We start from the raw sequence: 18,331 nt of genomic DNA on the forward strand, positions 1-18,331 counted from the left end.
AATTAGTGCATGTTAAACCCACAGACCTGAATTGATGTTAGGGTTTGTGTGTTGTGTTACAGCCTAATTTAGTTGTTGTGCTCTGCTCTTGCTCTCTGTGCTTCCTGCTTTATCCCTCTGCCTTTTGTCTGCCTGAAACTTGCCATAAAACCTCTGCTCATCTGTGTTCAAAGCGTCTTGTGTGAGGTCTCTGCCTGCTGCAGAGGCTCCTGGTTGACCTTTGTGGCTGAGCTGGAGCCAAGTCCTGTGTCTGACCCCACTATCAGGTAACTGAATCCTCATGCCAAGTTCCTGGGAGGGTTCAGGGTGTCAATATTCAGCACTTCTGTCACAAGGGTTTGGCTCATGAAAGCTGAAAAGTTACATAACAGGAGCTCATGATGAGACCTTTGTGCTTGGCTGCTGTGCTGCTTCCAGAAGGTGCTTTTGGAGGAAGAGCTGGAGCTGAGCCTGTGGAAAAGAACCAAGCTGGAGATGTTAAATTGCAGTTTTAACCTCAAAGCAGCTTCAGCCTCTGGAGCTGGTGGAAATTCTTGCTTTTCTCTGTCACCTTTGTCTTGCGAGCTCTTCTTTCAGCACAAGACAAAGTTGAGCCCATGTCACCTCCATCTAAATCAACCTTTTTCCCCTCTAAATTTGCTGATGTAGGAATACATTTCTGCTCTGGAGTCTCCCACACTGCTGTGCCCATGAAGTCATTTAAAGCCACAATCACTCATTTTAAGGTGAATTTAGTAAGAATTTTTTCACAAGAGAGTGATTAGACACTGGAATGGACTGCCCAGGGGGGTGGTGGAGTCATCATCCCTGGAGGTGTTTAATGAGCCACTGGATGTGGCACTTAGTGTCATGGTCTAGTTGACATGGTGGTGTTAGGTCATAGGTTGGACTTGATGATTTGTTTGATTTGATGATCTGTTGGACTTGATGATCCAGCCTGTTTGATTCTGTGATTTCTGACCACATGAACTTATTTTGTGCTGCTTGAGGATGTGGATAAACCAGAGAGGGACCTTGTTCAAGTCCTGCACTTCAGGAGCCAGTCACCTGATCATTTCCTCTGTTGCTTATGAGATTTATCTGCACACTGAGTAATGAGCTTCTTGGGAGCTGCTGCAAGGAGATACTAGGATTGCAGGGAGCATCAAGGGATGTGGGGGAAATTGAATGGATCAACAGACCTATAAATGGCTACTAAAAGGACAATTGATCTTTCAGCTGTGGTGCAAATGGAACAGATCACCAGTAATACTCTGTGTGTGCTTGTGGAAGTTGTTCTTCCCTGTTTTTGTTGTGCTAGCAGCAATGTGTTTCTGACCCACAGCCTGTGTGTTCTGGTGTTTTTCAGACAGACGAATGGCGCCTCAGCTGCATCAATAAGGAATTCTCTGTCTGTCCCTCCTACCCTCCAGTTGTCATTGTCCCCAAATCCATCGATGATGAAGCTCTTCGGAAAGTTGCCATGTTTCGCCATGGCAGTCGCTTCCCAGTGCTCAGCTATTACCACAAGAAGAATGGGATGGTGAGCTGTGTTTGAGGAATGATTGTGCCTGAGGGAAGTGGGTGAATCCCTTTGTTTCATGGAAAAACATCTTGTGCTCTAGAATTAGCACAGTTCATGAGACATTTGCTTGGTTTATTTTCCAACTTCCTAAGTGGTTGTGGGTGATGGAATGAGTAATCTCCATCCTAGAAATAGCTGTTAATCTGCTTGTTTGGGAATGTGCATGGCACTTGCTTACAGCAGTAAGAGCAAGATGAGACTTGTAAAGCCACTGCTGGCACCCTGACTTGCTGTGGGTGCCAAGAGGCTTCATGGAAAGCATGGCAGGAACCACGGTGTCTTGTCCGTGAGCACTGGGCTGTCTCCTTCGTCACGGTGGTGACAGCAAAGCCACAGTGCTTCTGTGTGACTCCTTCTGTGTGAAAGAGGAGCAGAACAATCTGTTCTCTGAGCCTGGCAGTGTAACACAATGCAGGAGTAGCAAATTCTTGGTGTTGCAGAGACTTTATCACCTTCTGCCAAAATCTAATGGAGTGACTGATATGCTGTAATTAAGAAATGCACTGTATGGAACTGTTGAGTAATTGTGTCTCTTGCTTATGTAACCAGTTCTGAGGAGGTTGGGATGTCCAACCTGCAGCTTTTAAATTTGATACAGGCTCCTCAGATGCTCTAATGCCTTCTCACCTCCTGTTGCCAAGATCTGTAAGCCTTGAGTTAGAGGATATTTAGTCTGACTTAGTAGTACCTTTGCCTTGATTTAAAATCAGCCAACCACCAAATCCATATCAGTTGTGCTTTATGCTTTTGCTCAGTTCAGCCAAAAACCATCAAAGGAAGATTTGCTTAATTATCTCTTCAAACTATGCATGTTTCAAGAGTGAGGAGTATAGTAGGTTTTGGCTCTGAGTGCTTGAACTTGTGACAGTAACACTGTCCTGCATGTTGCCCTTCCGACACTGAGTTCTCCAATGTCCTTGGGGTTGCTGACTGGCTGCCCTTACAGTTAACATTTTTGGCTGCTGGGGAGCTCCTGTATTGGAAGGCATTTACTGAAGAGAAATGTCAGCTCCTAAATCTGTGGACTTAAGGTTTATTAGTCTTTCCACAGGGTAAACTGTCCCTAAGAGGTATGTTTAACTTGGGAATGACTTAAGTGTCTTCAGAACAGAGTTGGGAAGAGGCTTGAAAGATGACAATCCTTAAAATGTTGGTTTCGTAGAATTCTTGTTGGTTTGGGTTGGAAGGGACCTTAAAGCTCATCCAGTTCCATGGTCAGGGACACAGTCCACTAGAACAGGTTGCTCCAAGCCCCATCCAACCTGGCCTTGAAAAATTTCAGGGATTTATGATACTTTGAGGGTTTATAAAGGATCCATCGGCAGAAAGCCAGCTGAACATCAGCCAAAGATGGTACTGTAGGAATAATTAAAGGGATAAAGCCTCTAAGATGATGTCTGTAATTTAAAACTTGGCCTGGCAAATGGTGGCTCGATCCAAGGGTATCTAGTTCATATTTTACATACATTCAGCCCCTGCAAGGGATTGAACTTAAAAGAACTGAAGGATTTAGTGCAAGGCTTGGAGCTCAAGTGATTTATGCCTTTCAGTTGGAGTTCTCCCCATTCCCAGTGCCTAACTGATGGTTCTGTGTGTCCCCAGGTCATGATGAGGAGCAGTCAACCCCTTACAGGCACCAACGGGCGCCGCTGCAAAGAAGATGAGAAGCTGATTAATGCCACTCTGCGGCCTGGCAAGCGTGGCTACATCATTGACACCAGGTCCCTGAACGTGGCCCAGCAGGCCAGGGCCAAAGGAGGGGGTTTTGAGCAAGAAGCTCACTACCCCCAGTGGAGGAGGATTCACAAGTGCATCGAGAGGTGGGTGGAATTACTCAGTTCTCCGCTGTGCTTGGCTTTGTTGGGTTGCATTGGCAGAGCCATGGTAGCTCTGTAAAGTAGTTGCTTCTGTAAGAAGAGTTGTGTATCCTGGTTGTTGTCAACAGGGTCATGTTGCTTTCATGGCAAAATCAGGATATGTGGATGATAAAGGTATTTGGCTTTTAGTTCCTTGATCTGAGCAACCTGCTGTAGGTTTCAGACATCAGGTGGGTCTCCCTGTGCCATCTCTTTTCCTGACTATCCATAGCCACACTCCAGCCTTCCTGTGTTCCCCTTTGCAGAGGAAGGAGCAAGTACCTTGCCAGAAAACTTGCGCAGGTGAGGATTTGTTCTGTGGTAGTCAAACTCCTCTTATCTGAAGGGTTTGCCCAGAGAGGTTGTGGATACCCATCCCTGGAGGTGTTCCAGACCAGGTTGGATGGGACTCTGAGCAGCCTGGTCTAGTGGAAGGTGTCCCTGCCCATGGCAGGGGGTGGAACTAGGTGGCCTTTAAGGTCCCTTCCAGCCCAAACCCTTCTGGGATTCTATGATCCAGAATTTGTTTTTCTAGGCATTTAATATTGTTTGGTCATTTGGGGACAAGTTTCTAAGTTAAACAGACTTTTAGTCTGGTCTTGTTCAACTGCTCTTAAGCCTTAATTTTGGGGAATCCTTCTAGACACAGATGCAGTGATGTTACTGGAGCTATTGGAAAGCAGTCACTCCTCTCATCACTGTATAGACCAGCTTGTGAGGAGTTAATTAAGGAATTTCCTGGCCATTCCTTTGAAGTATTTGGTTTTGCTTCTAAAGATTTTACATGAACTTGAATTTGTTGTTGATGATTTTATAGGTGGACGTAAGCATGGACGTAAGGAATGACTAAACCACAATATACGAGCACTAAATAATTCATGTCCTTGTTCCTATGTTACTGCTTGTGTTTTCAACAATATTTTCCTTTTCCCAAAGGTTTAATATCCTGCAGGAAAGCCTCATCAAACTGGTGGAAGCCTGTAATGATCAGTCACACAACATGGACCGCTGGCTCAGTAAACTGGAGGCTTCCAACTGGCTAACTCACATCAAGGAGATCCTGACTGCAGCTTGTCTGGCTGCTCAGTGCATTGACAGGTAAATCTTTTGCAGAAAGCCTTGAGTATCTCATTCACTCCTTATAGATTGCTCCTTAAATACCTCTGGAAGTATTAATAACTGCCCACCATGATCTGGCTGGATTGTACCTGTGTTTAATTGTGGGGAAGGAATGTTCCTCCAGTAAGTCATGCTGAGGGAGGAAATCTTGACTAAGAATAGATTTTAGATCATGTAGTTGAGGTAAATTCCTGTGTCTGATGCAGCCAATCTGATTTGAATAGTTTTAGGGAAGATTTAGGTTAGAATGTGCCTCTCTGAAATGCTATTTGGTATCCAAGTGAGGCCACAGAGTAGTTGTTTTTTAAGAAGTCCTTTTCTCTTTTCAGCTTTAAGTTTCCAGTGCCTCACCTCACTTCCAGAGGTTAAAACAATGGCATCTCCTTGTTTTCCCCATGAATTGTTCCCCTCTTCCATTCTGATACCCACAGCCTTGTCTAAGCAATCCTGCTCATCCCTCCTTAGTGCTCATGGCCTCCTTTAACCTGACCTTCATTTCAAAAATACTGCTGACTCTGCTAACTTGTCTTTAGAGCTCAGGCTGGAGAGCCAAGGCTCTCTGTCAGGTGCCAGGGTTTGTAAGGCCAAATGCAGGGATCTAAATGGGTTTTATTTGTGGCTCAGAGTAGAAAAAGCCCATCTCAAAACTCTTCATTCCAACTGGGGAATGTGTTCTACAGGCACACAAACAGGCTGAAATGGAGTCACAGTGGTAAAAGAGCATTAAAATATGAGTTCTGTGTGCTTTTTAAAAGCACTGATAGTGCCTGTTCCATTGCTGGCTGTGCTAGAGAAGGTTTGCTCTGGATCAATACTTTTATCTGGAATTCTTTCCTGTATGTGTAGAATGAGAAAGATCAGTGACGAAACCCTTCTGGGTCGTTGGGACAGTGCCTGATTTCACCATTTTTAACCTCAGTTTGGCTTCTGCTGTTTCCCTGAAGCTATAGCAGGACAGCTCCAGGTGCCTAACTTGCCTCACTGGGAGCTTGCAGGTCAGAGCTGAGCTGACAAGGATGGTTCCATATTTGCCATGGAGAGGAATGGCTGGGACAGATCTTGAAGCACCTGAAAGGTTTGGAGCCTGAAAGATGACAGGGAAAAATAGGGTTATCCTGGAGTGGCTCACTTCGAGGAGGGCATAGGCTGGCAGTTTGGCTTTGGAACTGTACTTGGCTGCTCAGCAGCGTATTTATCTGACACTGCTGGAGGAGGAGAAGAGAAAGGTTTAGATAAGATAGGAAATGTAGGCTTGGATTAGATATTAGGGAGAAATTCCGTGCTATGAGGGTGGTGAGGCACTGGCACAGGTTGCCCAGAGATGTTACAGACTCCCCATCTGCAAAATTGTTCCAGGTCAGGTTGGATGGCCCTTGGGGCAACCTGGTCTAGTGGAAGGTGTCCCTGCCCATGACAGGGGGTGGAACTAGGTGGTATTGAAGGTTCCTTCCAACCCAAACCATCCTGTGATTCCATGTAAGTATCTGAAGGTTATCTATACCATAAATGCACTGGGTTTAGTTTAGACATGGAACTGTAGACAAAGATGTTGCACTGCTTAAGTTATTTTATGCTTTTCACTTCAAAAAGCAAGAAATGGCTGAAGGGTTACTTGTTTGGTAGATTGATCTTTCTTACCCACACTTTGTCCTTACCTTGGATCTCTGCACAGAAACAAATCCAACCTGCAGTTAATTTCCTTTCTAGATGTGAGGATGTTGGCCGAAGTGAGATGTTGGGTCAAGGTCTGGGAAGAGTAAAGGTTAATGCCACTTAGTACCATCCTTCCTTCAGGAGCATATGGATGAAATTAGAGGCATGGAATCATTAAGCTTGGAAGAGCCCTCTGAGATCATCTCACCAGCACTGCCAGGGCCACTATGTCCCCAAGTGTCACATCTACACTGCTTTTAAATCCCTCCAGGGATGGTGACTCCACCACTGCCCTGGGCAGCCTATGCCAGTGCCTAACCACGTTTCCATGAAGAAATTTCCCCTAATATCCAACCTAAATCCCACCCTGGCACAACTTGAAGTTGTTTCTTTTTGTCCTATGACTTGTTCCCTGGGAGCAGTGCCTGACCCCCACCTGGCTGCACCTCCTATCAGGGAGGTATAGAGAATGAGAAGGTCTCCCTGAAATGATCTTGATACAGTGTCCAAGTACAGCCTAGGATGGAGAAGAGGGAAGGGAATCAACTATCCTGGACAGTCCCCACTGGCCTGTCACTCCCCAAGTGACAGCACATGGGTTCCTAGCAATGTGCAAAACTCTCTGAGCTCCCTCTGCTCCTCACATTGTTCTGCTGCTTCACCTGTGCTGGCTGGTGAGTGAGGAGCCTTTGGGCTTGGCTTTTGGACGAGTTTCCTTGCTCAGCACACTAACTGCTGCCTTTATGGAGGCCAAGCTCTGCCTTGTTTGTCCTCCATTCTCCTGGATTGGTTTATGAGCTTATTTTCCTTGCAGTAAGTGCCAGTCAAGGCCCAAACTAAACCCAAGTTTGAACAAGAACCTCCTTGTATTGTTTTGCAGAGCATGTGAGGAGGTGATACATCTTCACTGCAGTGCTTAGGGAAGATCTCAGAGTAGTTAGCAAGCAGTAAGTGACACAAGCAAATTTTGAGCTGCATTTCCATGCTCTGACTCAAAGGGATACCAGTCCAAAAGAGTGAGAACCACAGAAGAGATCTCACTGTGCATCTTAGGTTAGTGTGGCAGAGGATCACATTTCCAGAATGCTTAGCAACAAACTGAGCCTGGTTAGTGTTGGTGAGGGTCCAGGTGAGAAGGTGGGATGCTTCCATGTGGGATGGGGAGGGAAGGGAGCCAACAAAACCTCAACATTGTCAGGGTAACAACCCTGGTATCTGTGGGATGTAATGGCATCCACAGGGATATGTATGTCCTTGGGATGTGTTCTGCTCTTTCATACTCTTATCCCTTCCCACCTTTTTCTTTTACAGGGAAGGTGCTTCAGTGTTAGTCCATGGGACTGAAGGAACTGATTCAACACTCCAAGTCACTTCTCTGGCACAGATTATCTTGGATCCAAGGTGCAGGACCATACGTGGCTTTGAGTCTCTGGTTGTGAGGGAGTGGCTGCAGGTAAGAAATACCTATGGACAGAACAGCAATCTGTTCCAGAGACAGATGAATTGGGAAATATCCTGAGAGGCAGCAAACAGGTTGAGTCTTGTTGCTGCCCTGCTTAGTGTGAATGGCCTTTGTCCTCAGAGCAGCTTCATTGTCTGAGTCATTTGCACTTTTGGCACTCTCTGGGGTCTCTGCCTCTCCTTATAGTTGGGGGACTGCCTGCTTTGTATGCTCAGGGTGAACATTTCTTATCACAGAACAGTTTGGGTTGGAAGGACCTTAAAGCTCATCTAGTTCCACCCTCCTGCTATGGGCAGTGTCACCTTCCACTGGAAAAGGTTCCACCTCTTCCATCTCATTAGAGCTAACACTGTTCAGTCTAAATCACGGAACGTGTTCTGCTCTTTGTGCATTTGCAGCCTGGTCCTCTGGTGCACCTGCACTAGTTTGTTCTGATCAAATTCTCTGAACAAATGCAGAACCATTCACAGCCTGAGAAAAGCAGCAAAGTTGGTTCATAGAATCACAGAATGGTTAAGGTTGGGAAAGAGCACTAAGATCATCAAGTTCAACTATTCTCCAGCCCTGCCAAGGCCACCACTAACCATGTCCCCATGTGCCACATCCACATAGCTTTTAAATCCCTCCAGAGATGGTGACTTCACCACTGCCCTGTACAGCCTGTGCCAGGGCTTGGTAACCTTTTCCAAGAAGAAATTTTCCCTAATATCCAATCTAAACCTGTTCTGGCACAACTTGAGGCTGTTTCCTCTTGTCCTGTCCCTTGTTCCATGGGAGCAGAGCCTGACCCCCACCTGGCTGCACCTCCTGTCAGGGAGTTTTAGAGAGTGAGAAGGTCTCCCCTGAGCTTCCTTTTCTCCAGACTGAACATCCCCAGCTTCCTCAGCCACTGCTCCTGTTTCAGCCCCTTCCCCAGCTCCAGTCCCTTCCCTGGACATGCTCCAGCCCCTCAGTGTTTTTCTTGTGAGGGTCCCAGAACTGCCCTTGGGATTGGAGGTGCTCAGCAGTACTGGCACAGGGGATAATGGTTACTAGCAGCTTGTTAGTGGGTGCTTGAGCACTAACAGCATGGACAAAACTAGCTCTAAAGTGTATTTGCCACATGTACTCGCACCCTATTGTTGTTGTCCCACAGGCTGGTCACCCTTTCCAGCAGCGCTGTGCCCAATCTGCCTATTCCAACAGCAAGCAGAAATGGGAGGCCCCGGTGTTCCTCCTCTTTTTGGACTGTGTGTGGCAGATCCTTCGGCAGTTCCCTTGCTCTTTTGAATTCAACGAACAGTTCCTCATCATGCTCTTTGAACATGCTTATGCTTCCCAGTTTGGGACTTTCCTGGGAAACAATGAAAATGAAAGGTTGGTAAGGAAGCTTAATTTGAACCCTTGTAGTATTGGGCTCTATCTGACAAAAAGGTGATCATGGAATCATGCAATGGTTTGGGTTGGAAGGGACTTTAAAGCTTATCTAGTTCCAACCCACTCCTATGGGCAGGGACACCTTCCACTAGACCAGGTTGCTCCAAACCCTGTCCAACCTGGCCAAAAATCTCCACCCATATCACCAGTTTATGTAGTCTCTTTCACAGAAGCTCTTCCATAAAAGAATAAACAGCTGGAGGTTGACATGAGTCATAGCCATGGGAAGCAAACCTGTCCATGCAGGCCTGGAGGAGAAGGTCAAAGCAGTCAGAGGCCAAAGATGGCAAGTCTGGGCCTTACCTGTCAGGGAGGAACATGACTCTGTGGCCTGGAGGTCCCGACACCCCCCCAGGTGCAGCCCTAAGTGGAGCTCCTGGGAGTAAACAGAGTGGTGGACTAGAGCTTCCCACAGCTTCCAGAGAGGTTTGGATTCCTGTTTTGAGCTTGGCAGTTGTGCCCTGAGGACTCCTGACTCTAGTGAGACCATGTCTGATGGCCTCCTGCTTAGCTGAACATCCCTGAAGGAGCAGAATGGAAAACAACTGGTATCACAGATAAGGCAATTTAAAGCTTTCTCTGAACCTCTCTGCCCTTAAAGTAATCTTGTCTTAGAAGAGTCTGCTGCCTTCTGCAGGGCTGCTGAACTAGTCGTCTGCAAAACCAAGTTAGACTTGAAACCAATAAGATGAAATTTGGAAGAGTATTGAATGTTACATGTAATAACCTGCCTGTCACATCTGGGCACGTCAGCCTGTGAGCACACAGAGTGTTTGAAGTCTGATGTTAAGCTTGTGCTGTCTGAAGCATTCAGGGGGATGGTGAATCTCCTGCCTGGCTGGCAGTTCAATTTGCTAGTGCAGGCAGAATGAGATTTGCTGGAATCTAAGGAATGGGGAGCCCTGTGTAACTCCTGGAGGTGGGTTTGCCCCAGGAAAACAGCACTGCTTGCTCACTGTGCTCAGATCCTTCCTGCCACCAGAGGGACCTGTCAGACATGCCCATTGCACAATTCCAGCAATAACACTGCTTTAACATACTGGAGAATTCTGTTTCCATCCTTCCCTGATGCAGACCTACCCCACCTCCCAGCTCTACCTTAACAGAGGAGCTCAGTCCCTTTCCAGTCCTGGCACTGAAACCACTGTGTGGTGGTGACTTGATTCTTAGCAGGCAGCTAACTTCCACCCAAATTATAGATGTTATTTCCCCCATCTTTTAGTCAAAACTAATTGCAATCAGCCAGGTTGAGTAAATTGCCTTAGGTTTACACCCTGTGGCCTGTTGGTGAGAAGTACTGAAGGGATTAGCCTGGATTATCTGGGCCAGTAGCACATGGAAAAGCTTGTGGCCTTCTAGTCCATGTGGTTCTGACTAAAAGTCTTTACAGATAAAAGTGTATAAAACTGATTTGTTCCTGTGGGTTTCTTAGGGCTAAACTGAAGCTGCCTCAAAAGACCATGTCCCTGTGGTCCTGGGTGAACAGGTCTGAAGAACTGAGCAAATTCCAGAACCCTCTTTTTGAGGCCAATAGCCTTGTCATCTGGCCCTCTGTGGCCCCACAGAGCCTGCAGCTGTGGGAAGGTAAGCCAGGCCTGATTTTCCTGTTAAAGGAAATATCTATTTTGTGACTATTTGTAAAGCTTCTCCATTCCTGACCATTTTGGCCAGGATAATCCCTGTGCAGTGGGTTCCCTGCTGCAGAAACTTTCTCCATTCCATGGGTGCTGAGAAGTTAATAGTGAAGCAAGCAGGCTGTCATGGCAGGGTGGAGATGGAATATGGGTTGGTCTGATGAGTATATGAGGAAAAAAGGAATGAAACCTCCTCATTTTTCCTTCATTGACCTGAATGGTGGATGTGGAGAGGAGGGTCAGTGTTTCTAACTGCTTTTTAGTGGGGCAAGTAAGGGGGGAATGTGTAACTGTGTGCACCTTCCTTGAGAGCTGATGGAATAGGAACAGCATTCCCTCCTGGCAACAAGAAACACTCATTTTGTGTCTCTGGGCTCTCAGGTGTCTTCCTTCGGTGGAACAGACCTTCCAAGTTCCTCGACGAAGCCCAGGAAGAAATGATCAACATTATAAAATACAACAAGGAACTTCAGGCCAAGGTTAATGCCTTGAGGAGACAACTGGCAGAGCTGGAGACAGATGACAGGATGCAGGAGAACCTGTGAGCTGGCAGGGCTTTGCCTCAGGTCTTTCCTTTCCAGACCCACTTTACATTGAAGACTAAACATGGCAAGTGCATGTGTTGCTGAGCCCTGGGGTACAGCTGCCCCTCAGCCTTCCCACTGCTGAAACCTTCACACTATGTTCCTCCCTGCTTTTTGGGGAGGGATTTTTGTTTTGTTTACAGAAGACACACACAACTGGACACAGTGTCCTCTCTTGGCAGCTTTTCTGTCTTGAAATTGTGGACAGTGTCAGCAGAAGCTGGAACTCTTACCTCCAACTGTATGGATGACCAGGATGGGCCAAGAGACAGGATGTCTCCAATTTATTTTGGACTTTTGCTGGTTTTGTTGAGCTCTCTAAACACTCACAGGATTGAAATGCAGAGTTCTATATAGATAGGTAAAGGCATTTTGTCTGAAAGCACCTTTTCTCTCCAAGAGTAGGTAAGGCAGCTTAGTCCTTTAGTTTCCTAGAAAAATTAGAAGTTGTTAAAATCTAACTACAGGTTCTGCCAGTCTAGAGGACACTCTCAGTAGCCTTCACATCTAACACTTGGGGATTTGTGTTCAGCATTGGCTTGGGAGCAGAAAGTGAAGTACCAAACCAGAGTAAGATATTTCAGTGCAATACAGAACTGAAGTAGGGATTCTGCTGCTAATGTGTAAGCCATGACCTTCAGGTGAAAATTGTCCCTCGTGGACAAATATCTCCTAAGGATTAACAAACTTTTTATTTTACCTGGAAAACAAAAAGGTTTAGTAGTTGGAGGTGTTCCCTTGCAGAACAGGGGCTCAGAGCTGTCCTGTTAACAGAGCCACGCTGCCTTCTTGAAACTTCAGCTGCCCTGGCTGGGTTTGGACACCTGGTCAGGTTCCAAGGTGCAAGAGCAGCATTTCATCCACAGCTCAACAAAGCACTTCTGCTCCACCTGATGTGCTTTTCCCTCTTGTGCTCTTACACCCATGTTGTGAAACCTTGGAAGCAGAAGTTGGGAGTTGAGGTGACCTCACAGATCAGCTACAGATTAGGAGGCCATCACACTACAAAAAATGCTAAGAGTTTAGATGATTTGTAGCTACTAAAACTGCTTAAAGACTTTAGGGATAAGCTTTTTTCCATTTAACTTTGTATGTTGTAGCTGCTCTTTCTGTGTCTGTGAGTTCAATCTGCTTTTACAAAATCAGAGTTTTTTGTGGTAATTTTTCTTTTTCTCCTTTAAAAAGACAGATAAGAGCAAGTCTGAAATACTCACTGAGGCATTTTTTCAGCTTGATTCCGTGGATAGCTGGACAGGACAGAGAGGAGTTGAATTAACAGCAGCACATGTGGTTGGGATTATCTGGAAAGGCGCTTGCTGTTATCCTCATTCTGCTGGAATGAGTGGAGCTGCAGTAGGTCAGTGGTGATCCCTTTGGAAGCTGTTGAGCTTCCAATTTATGGAACGAGGCTGCCTTTATTTTAAAACCACTTCCCATAGCTACCTGTGAAAATGCAGGCTCTGTAGTTGTTGGAGAAGTAGCTGGAGAGTAATCTGCTAAAATCTTGGAGCCACTAAATGTATTACAAGAAAACTCTACAGCCAAGAGAGATACACAAAATTGTGTGATAGTGATTAAGTGCTACTTTAATGCCTTTTGTTCGGTCTTTATTTCCTTAAACATTTTCTTCTTGGCTAACCTAAACTTAGCCCTGAAGTCCTCTGGCTTAAGAAATAACAAGATCCCTTTTAAACCATTGCTCACTTAAGGCAGAAGAGTAATTCCTCCTGCTTGTAACAGTTTTGGAGAGCGATGGTCTTGTTCACTAAAACAAGTCTGACATTGAGAATGCTGCTCAGGTTGTCTTCAGTTTATTTTGGACTTTTTCTGGTTTTGTTGAACTCTCTAAACACTCACAGGATTAAAATACAGAGTTCGATATAGATAGACAAAGGCATTTTATCTGAAAGCACCTTTTCTCTCCAAGAGTAGGTAAGGCAGCTTAGTTCTTAGTTCTGGTGATCTGTGCTGCATAGCAGAGGAGGCACAAGTTGGCTGTTCCTTCTCCCACATCCAAATCTGACTCCTGGAGATATCTTCTAGGGTATGTTGCTAATATAAGCCCTTAAAATTCTTGTTCACCCCTTAAAATGATGTCTGTGGGATCTGCACCTGCCTGGGTGCTGTGTCCCTACCCAGTTCAGCATTTCTCCATCTGAAATCCATTATCCCCAGCCAGATGGGAAGGATTCAGAAGGCACTATTTTCCCTGTAATAGACTATACATAAAACACACTAAAAGGTTATGCAATTTCCTAACACAGTAATTATATATTGAGCTAAATAATAGAGAAGCAGAGAGGGTTTTTTTGGGATCTAATTGCTCGGCTGCTTTAGCCTTTCATGCACACTGCAGACATCTGAGGAAATTGGGTAACCAGCTGTGACAGCTAACAAAAGGCAGCACATTTCCTCTGAGCTGGCATTTATTTCATCCTCCACTTGTGTCTCAGGGCTGAATCCACACCCAAGAGCTGTGTGTGCCTTGGCTTGGTGGGAGTGTGGATCACAGCCATCATGTGGAAGTGCTGGTGGCATCCCCAGCAGTTCATTCCCTGATCCCTCTGCCTTGCAGCCCCTTGTTGTCCCTGCAAACGTGGTGCAGTGCTGTGAGGTACTGCAGGTGATGGAGTTGAGACAAGATGTGTGATATTGTAGGTCCTCCTGGGAGAGGACAGTCCACAGAGCTCTTGTGTGAGGCTGTTGCATGTTCTCTTTAAATCTTTCCATTCCCAGTACTTCCCAGGCTCCAGTCTGGTGTGATACACACTCCAGTTCTTTGCTTTCCTGCTTGTCCACTGTATTTAATCACATATTTATTACTGATGATGGGTTTGCTCCCTCTTAGAGGGGGACACCTGCCCTGTGAAGTCACTGTTTGCAGGTTCCCTGTGTCTTCCTGAGCTGCAGATGCTGTGGCAGTGCCCAGCTCTGCCTCTTCCCTGTGCCACTGCCTTACACCCTTGCTGACACACTGCTTCTGCTCTTTTGCACACTTATTTGTGTAACAAGCTGGACACTGAGGGCCCCAGTCTCCAAATTTGGGGTCAATCAATGTGGACACTCTGCCATTTACCAAAAAAAAGAAAAAAAGAAGGGAAAAGGAACTAACTTGCACAGTTTTCATAAGGGAAAAATGTACCTTCAATATTTTGATTGTATTGATCTAACTCTTGAATGTGGCGCTGGTTTAAGTGCACTATTTGTCCATGTTGCATAGGATATAACTTAAAATTGCACTGTAGAGCATTTTGGTGTCTCATGTGTGCTTTGCTAAAGCCTTGGGAAGTGCTCTTGTGTGTACAGGTTCCTGTATGAGGGGGAAAGGCCTATCCTAGCACTCCCTGTATCCTGTAATAGCAGCACTGTGTGACGTGTGCTATGTATCTGTTCACTACTGCCAGTTTAAATGATGAGTGCACTGCTGTCCTAACATCTGGAGTTGCTATTTGGACTTGGCTGCTGCATCAGTCTTGGTTTTTCTTGTAAAATTTCAACTCGCAGGGCTGGGAGTTGTGTGCTGTTGTTAGGTGTATGCTGTATATGTACAGAGTCCCAGCTGCTGTGGCGTGGAACATATTGCAAAACAAGTGACAAATCTGAGGTAAAAAGATCATGGCTCAAAGTTCAGCCATTTGTGGGAAGAAGAACAGATACAAAGTGGCTGTAAACTTTGCTGTAGATCTGTTGAGAACATAGTAGATATGTCTGTTAAATTAAAACCTTGAAGACTGAACAGTTCTTTAATTATACTGCTGAATCTTCTTTATTAGTGCTTCCCACAGGAGGGATGTGTGTGTGTGTGACTTGGATGTAAGCTCTTGCCTGAAAGTCTGGCTCTTTTCAGCTCATCTGTGTTTTATTTTACAGCTGAACAGACTCTCTGATGTTAGAAGAGGGATGAAAGGAGAAGGTTGAGATCCTGAGTCTGTGCATGGCTTGCAGAGTTCTGCTCTTGTGATTTGGTCCTTGGACACCAGCTCTGCACGTGATGGATAAACAATTCAGTTAGCCAAGGTTTTATGCTTGCATTGAGCTCTCCAAAAGAGGGAAGGCAGGAGTATTCAAAGGGAGAGGGGCTTGGACTGAATTGAAGCCTTGAAAGAAGGTAGACAGTGATAAGACAAAAGGGAATGGTTTTCAACTAAAACAGGAGAGATTAGATCAGAAATCGGAAAAAATTTCTTCCCTGTGGGGGTGCTGAGGCACGAGCATGGGTTGCCCAGAGAAGCTGTGGCTGCCCCATGCCTGGAAGTGTTCCAGGCCAGGTTGGATGGGACTTGGAGCAACCTGGTCTAGTGGAAGGTGTGTCTGCCCGTGTCAGGTGGAATGAGATGAAGTTTAAGGTCCCTTCCCACCCAAACCATTCCATGACTCTGAAGTCCATGATTAGACCTGGGGTCATGTCTGCCTGTTGTTTTTAGGGAAGGTGGAGGACTTTGGTGCACTCACCAGAGGAAGAAACAAAAAAAAAAAAAAAAAAAAGAAAAGCTCTTGAGAACCGGAGGCTGTGAACGATGGAAGTGCCTGAATCTCTCCCAGCCGGTGAGTCCATAGGCTGGGAAGCACTGGGCTGTCTGTTTCCCTGCAGCATCATTTGTGGTCTCTGCAACTCCTTGGGAAGGTGATGAGTTTTTGTGGCTTTTGTTGTTGGAGCAGATGGAGACTGGGTGTGTGGGTGTGTGTGTGGGTGTGTGCTGCCCTGCAGCTTCTGCAGCCCTGTAAGATACCACAGGGAAAGGTGCTGAAAGCTTTGATGGGAAAAAGATTGATACTGAGTCCCTGTTTGTGCAAAATGGTTATGAAAGTCTCAGCTGAAACAGAGTAGGTCTATTTTAAAGTATTTATATCTATAATCAGACAGCCTGATTGGGGTTAAGCTTGATTTTTAGAGGGGAGGGAGAAAATAACTATAGAATCATGGAATGGTTGGAGTTGGAAGGGACCTTAAAGCTCATCTCTTCATAGCCCCCTGCCATGGGCAGGGGCACCTTTCACTAGACAAGGTTGCTCCAAGCCCCATCCAGCCTGGTCTTGAACACTCCAGGGATGTGGAATCCATCTGATCCAATGTTGAAATTTGGTTTTATTTAATTGTTGGCATTTCTCTTTTTAAAACCCAAGTGCTTGTGTTTAGTGCCCTTGTAGGACTGTTCCATGTTGCCTGTTTTTCCCACAGGCAGTGAGAGAAAACAGTTAGCACTGCACACTGGATGTAACTGTAGGGTTGCTGTGTTGGGCTGCTCACAGCTTCTCCTGCTGTGTAAATGTCACCACAAGCCTGTGGCATTTGTCTTTCAGAGCTGAACTGATGGTCCTTTGATGTTCTGTTGTGAGGGTGTTGCTGATGGTTAACACAGGGTTTAGATACTTTATCTGATGCTGCAGGTCAGCTCACAGGGAGTTCACTCTTAAAGCTCAAAATCTGCTCCCTCAGTATCTTAAAGTATTGGCAGCCAACTTGGCCACTGCAGACTTACTGTGGTAAGATGTGTTATACCAGGTTTAAAGACAGTGTGTGGTTACTAAAATCAGGTTTGTTACACCTTGTACAATTGATTGCAACCAATTCACAGGACTGCACATCCCAGTTGGTGCTGGTACTGTCCAGTGTGATGTTTTCAGGGCTGAAGGGTATAACCTGTGATCACTCTGTGGAGTGAAAAAAGCTTTTTTGGCAAATGGCTTATTCAAAGCTACAAGAGATACAGGAAATCTGCTTCCTGCTGTCTCTTTCCTGACACGAAAAACATTTGTTGTGATGCCTCAGAAAGGTAAGTGCAACATTTCTATGGGATATTTTCTGGTTTAGCCATTTCCTTTCAGCCTGTAAGTCCTTGATGGTATGAAATAAAGACTCTGTGGCAGGAAAAGGAATTGTTTCAGAGTTTAGGGGTTTTTTTTGAGCAGAGAACTGCTTGTCTTCTCTGTACTGTGCCTCATTTCATCACCTGCCATTTTAGGGGTGCTTGGAGTATCTGATTTTCTGCAGCTGCATCCTACATGATCATGGAATCTTAAAGCCTGTGTTAACCAGTGGGTAAGACTTGGTGTAGGAGGAGCTTTGAGTAATCACAATGGTTGGTGCACTAGACTGAGACCTCACTGATGACTTGATGATGTTGCTGCTGGAGTGGAGAGGATTCTCTCCATTTCTTATTGAATCACAGGATGATTTGGGTTGGAATAACTCTAAAGATAACTAATTCCAAGACCCTGCCATTTACAGGGACACCTTCCACTAGACCAGGTTGCTCCAAGCCCCATCCAACCTGGCCTGGATCACTTCCAAGGATGGGGCAGCCACACATCCTTCAGTTGTTTTGGGGAACAAACAGCAGTTTGGACTACAGTGGGGTAAATACAAGGGTCTGGTTTATACATTTCCCACAGTTTTGGATGGAAGAAAGAAAAAAATCTTCATGCCTTCCTGGGAAAAAAGATTATTTTTTTACACAGATTCTTAAGGGACACTTGCACGATATTAAGTACATGAAGTGTCCTGCCTGTGCTGCCAGCAGTTGGCAAGGCTGACTTGGCACAATGGGGAAGGCTGTGGCAATCCTGAATTAAAGTGCTGCTGTTCTTCTCCTCCTCTTTTTTTTCCTCATTTGTGCTGCTCCAGCTGTTTGTGATTCCACGTGGCACACTGCATGAGAGAAACTGGTAAGGTGACCCAGCCAATAACCCTCCAGCCTGAGTCAGAGTCTGTGGTTTTAAGTATTGCATTGATGCTTTTGGTAGTTAAGTCACAGGGATTATTTGTAAGGTGAAATCCCATGTGACCTGCTGGAGCAAGTCCAGAGGAGGCCATGGAGATGCTCCAAGGGCTGCAGCACCTCTGCCATGGAGCCAGGCTGGGAGAGCTGCGGGTGTTCAGCCTGGAGAAGAGAAGGCTTTGGGCAGACCTCAGAGCCCCTTCCAGTGTCTAAAGGGGCTCCAAGAAAGTGAGAGCAAGGGCCTGGAGGGACAGGACAAGGATGCATCCCACTGCCAGAGGGCAGGTTTAGTTTTGATACTGGGAATAAATTCTTGGCTGTGAG

The 18,331-nt window shown here is 45.8% G+C and overlaps 1 protein-coding gene across 1 annotated transcript in view; it reads left to right on the forward strand.

Annotated features, from left to right (window-relative positions):
- Positions 1 to 11,325, forward strand: part of MTMR9 (myotubularin related protein 9) — a 19,730-nt gene extending 8,405 nt beyond the window's left edge. The window contains exons 4-10 of the mRNA XM_009080535.1: positions 1,349 to 1,522; positions 3,167 to 3,384; positions 4,357 to 4,518; positions 7,504 to 7,645; positions 8,790 to 9,010; positions 10,503 to 10,654; positions 11,086 to 11,325. Of these exons, the coding sequence (XP_009078783.1) occupies positions 1,349 to 1,522; positions 3,167 to 3,384; positions 4,357 to 4,518; positions 7,504 to 7,645; positions 8,790 to 9,010; positions 10,503 to 10,654; positions 11,086 to 11,249 (1,233 nt within the window). The 3' untranslated portion in view covers positions 11,250 to 11,325. The remainder of the gene's footprint in view (positions 1 to 1,348; positions 1,523 to 3,166; positions 3,385 to 4,356; positions 4,519 to 7,503; positions 7,646 to 8,789; positions 9,011 to 10,502; positions 10,655 to 11,085) is intronic.
- The last annotated feature ends 7,006 nt before the right edge of the window (positions 11,326 to 18,331 follow it).

The sequence above is a fragment of the Acanthisitta chloris genome, unplaced genomic scaffold (genome assembly GCF_000695815.1).
Source record: "Acanthisitta chloris isolate BGI_N310 unplaced genomic scaffold, ASM69581v1 scaffold748, whole genome shotgun sequence".
Classification (NCBI taxonomy): domain Eukaryota; kingdom Metazoa; phylum Chordata; class Aves; order Passeriformes; family Acanthisittidae; genus Acanthisitta; species Acanthisitta chloris.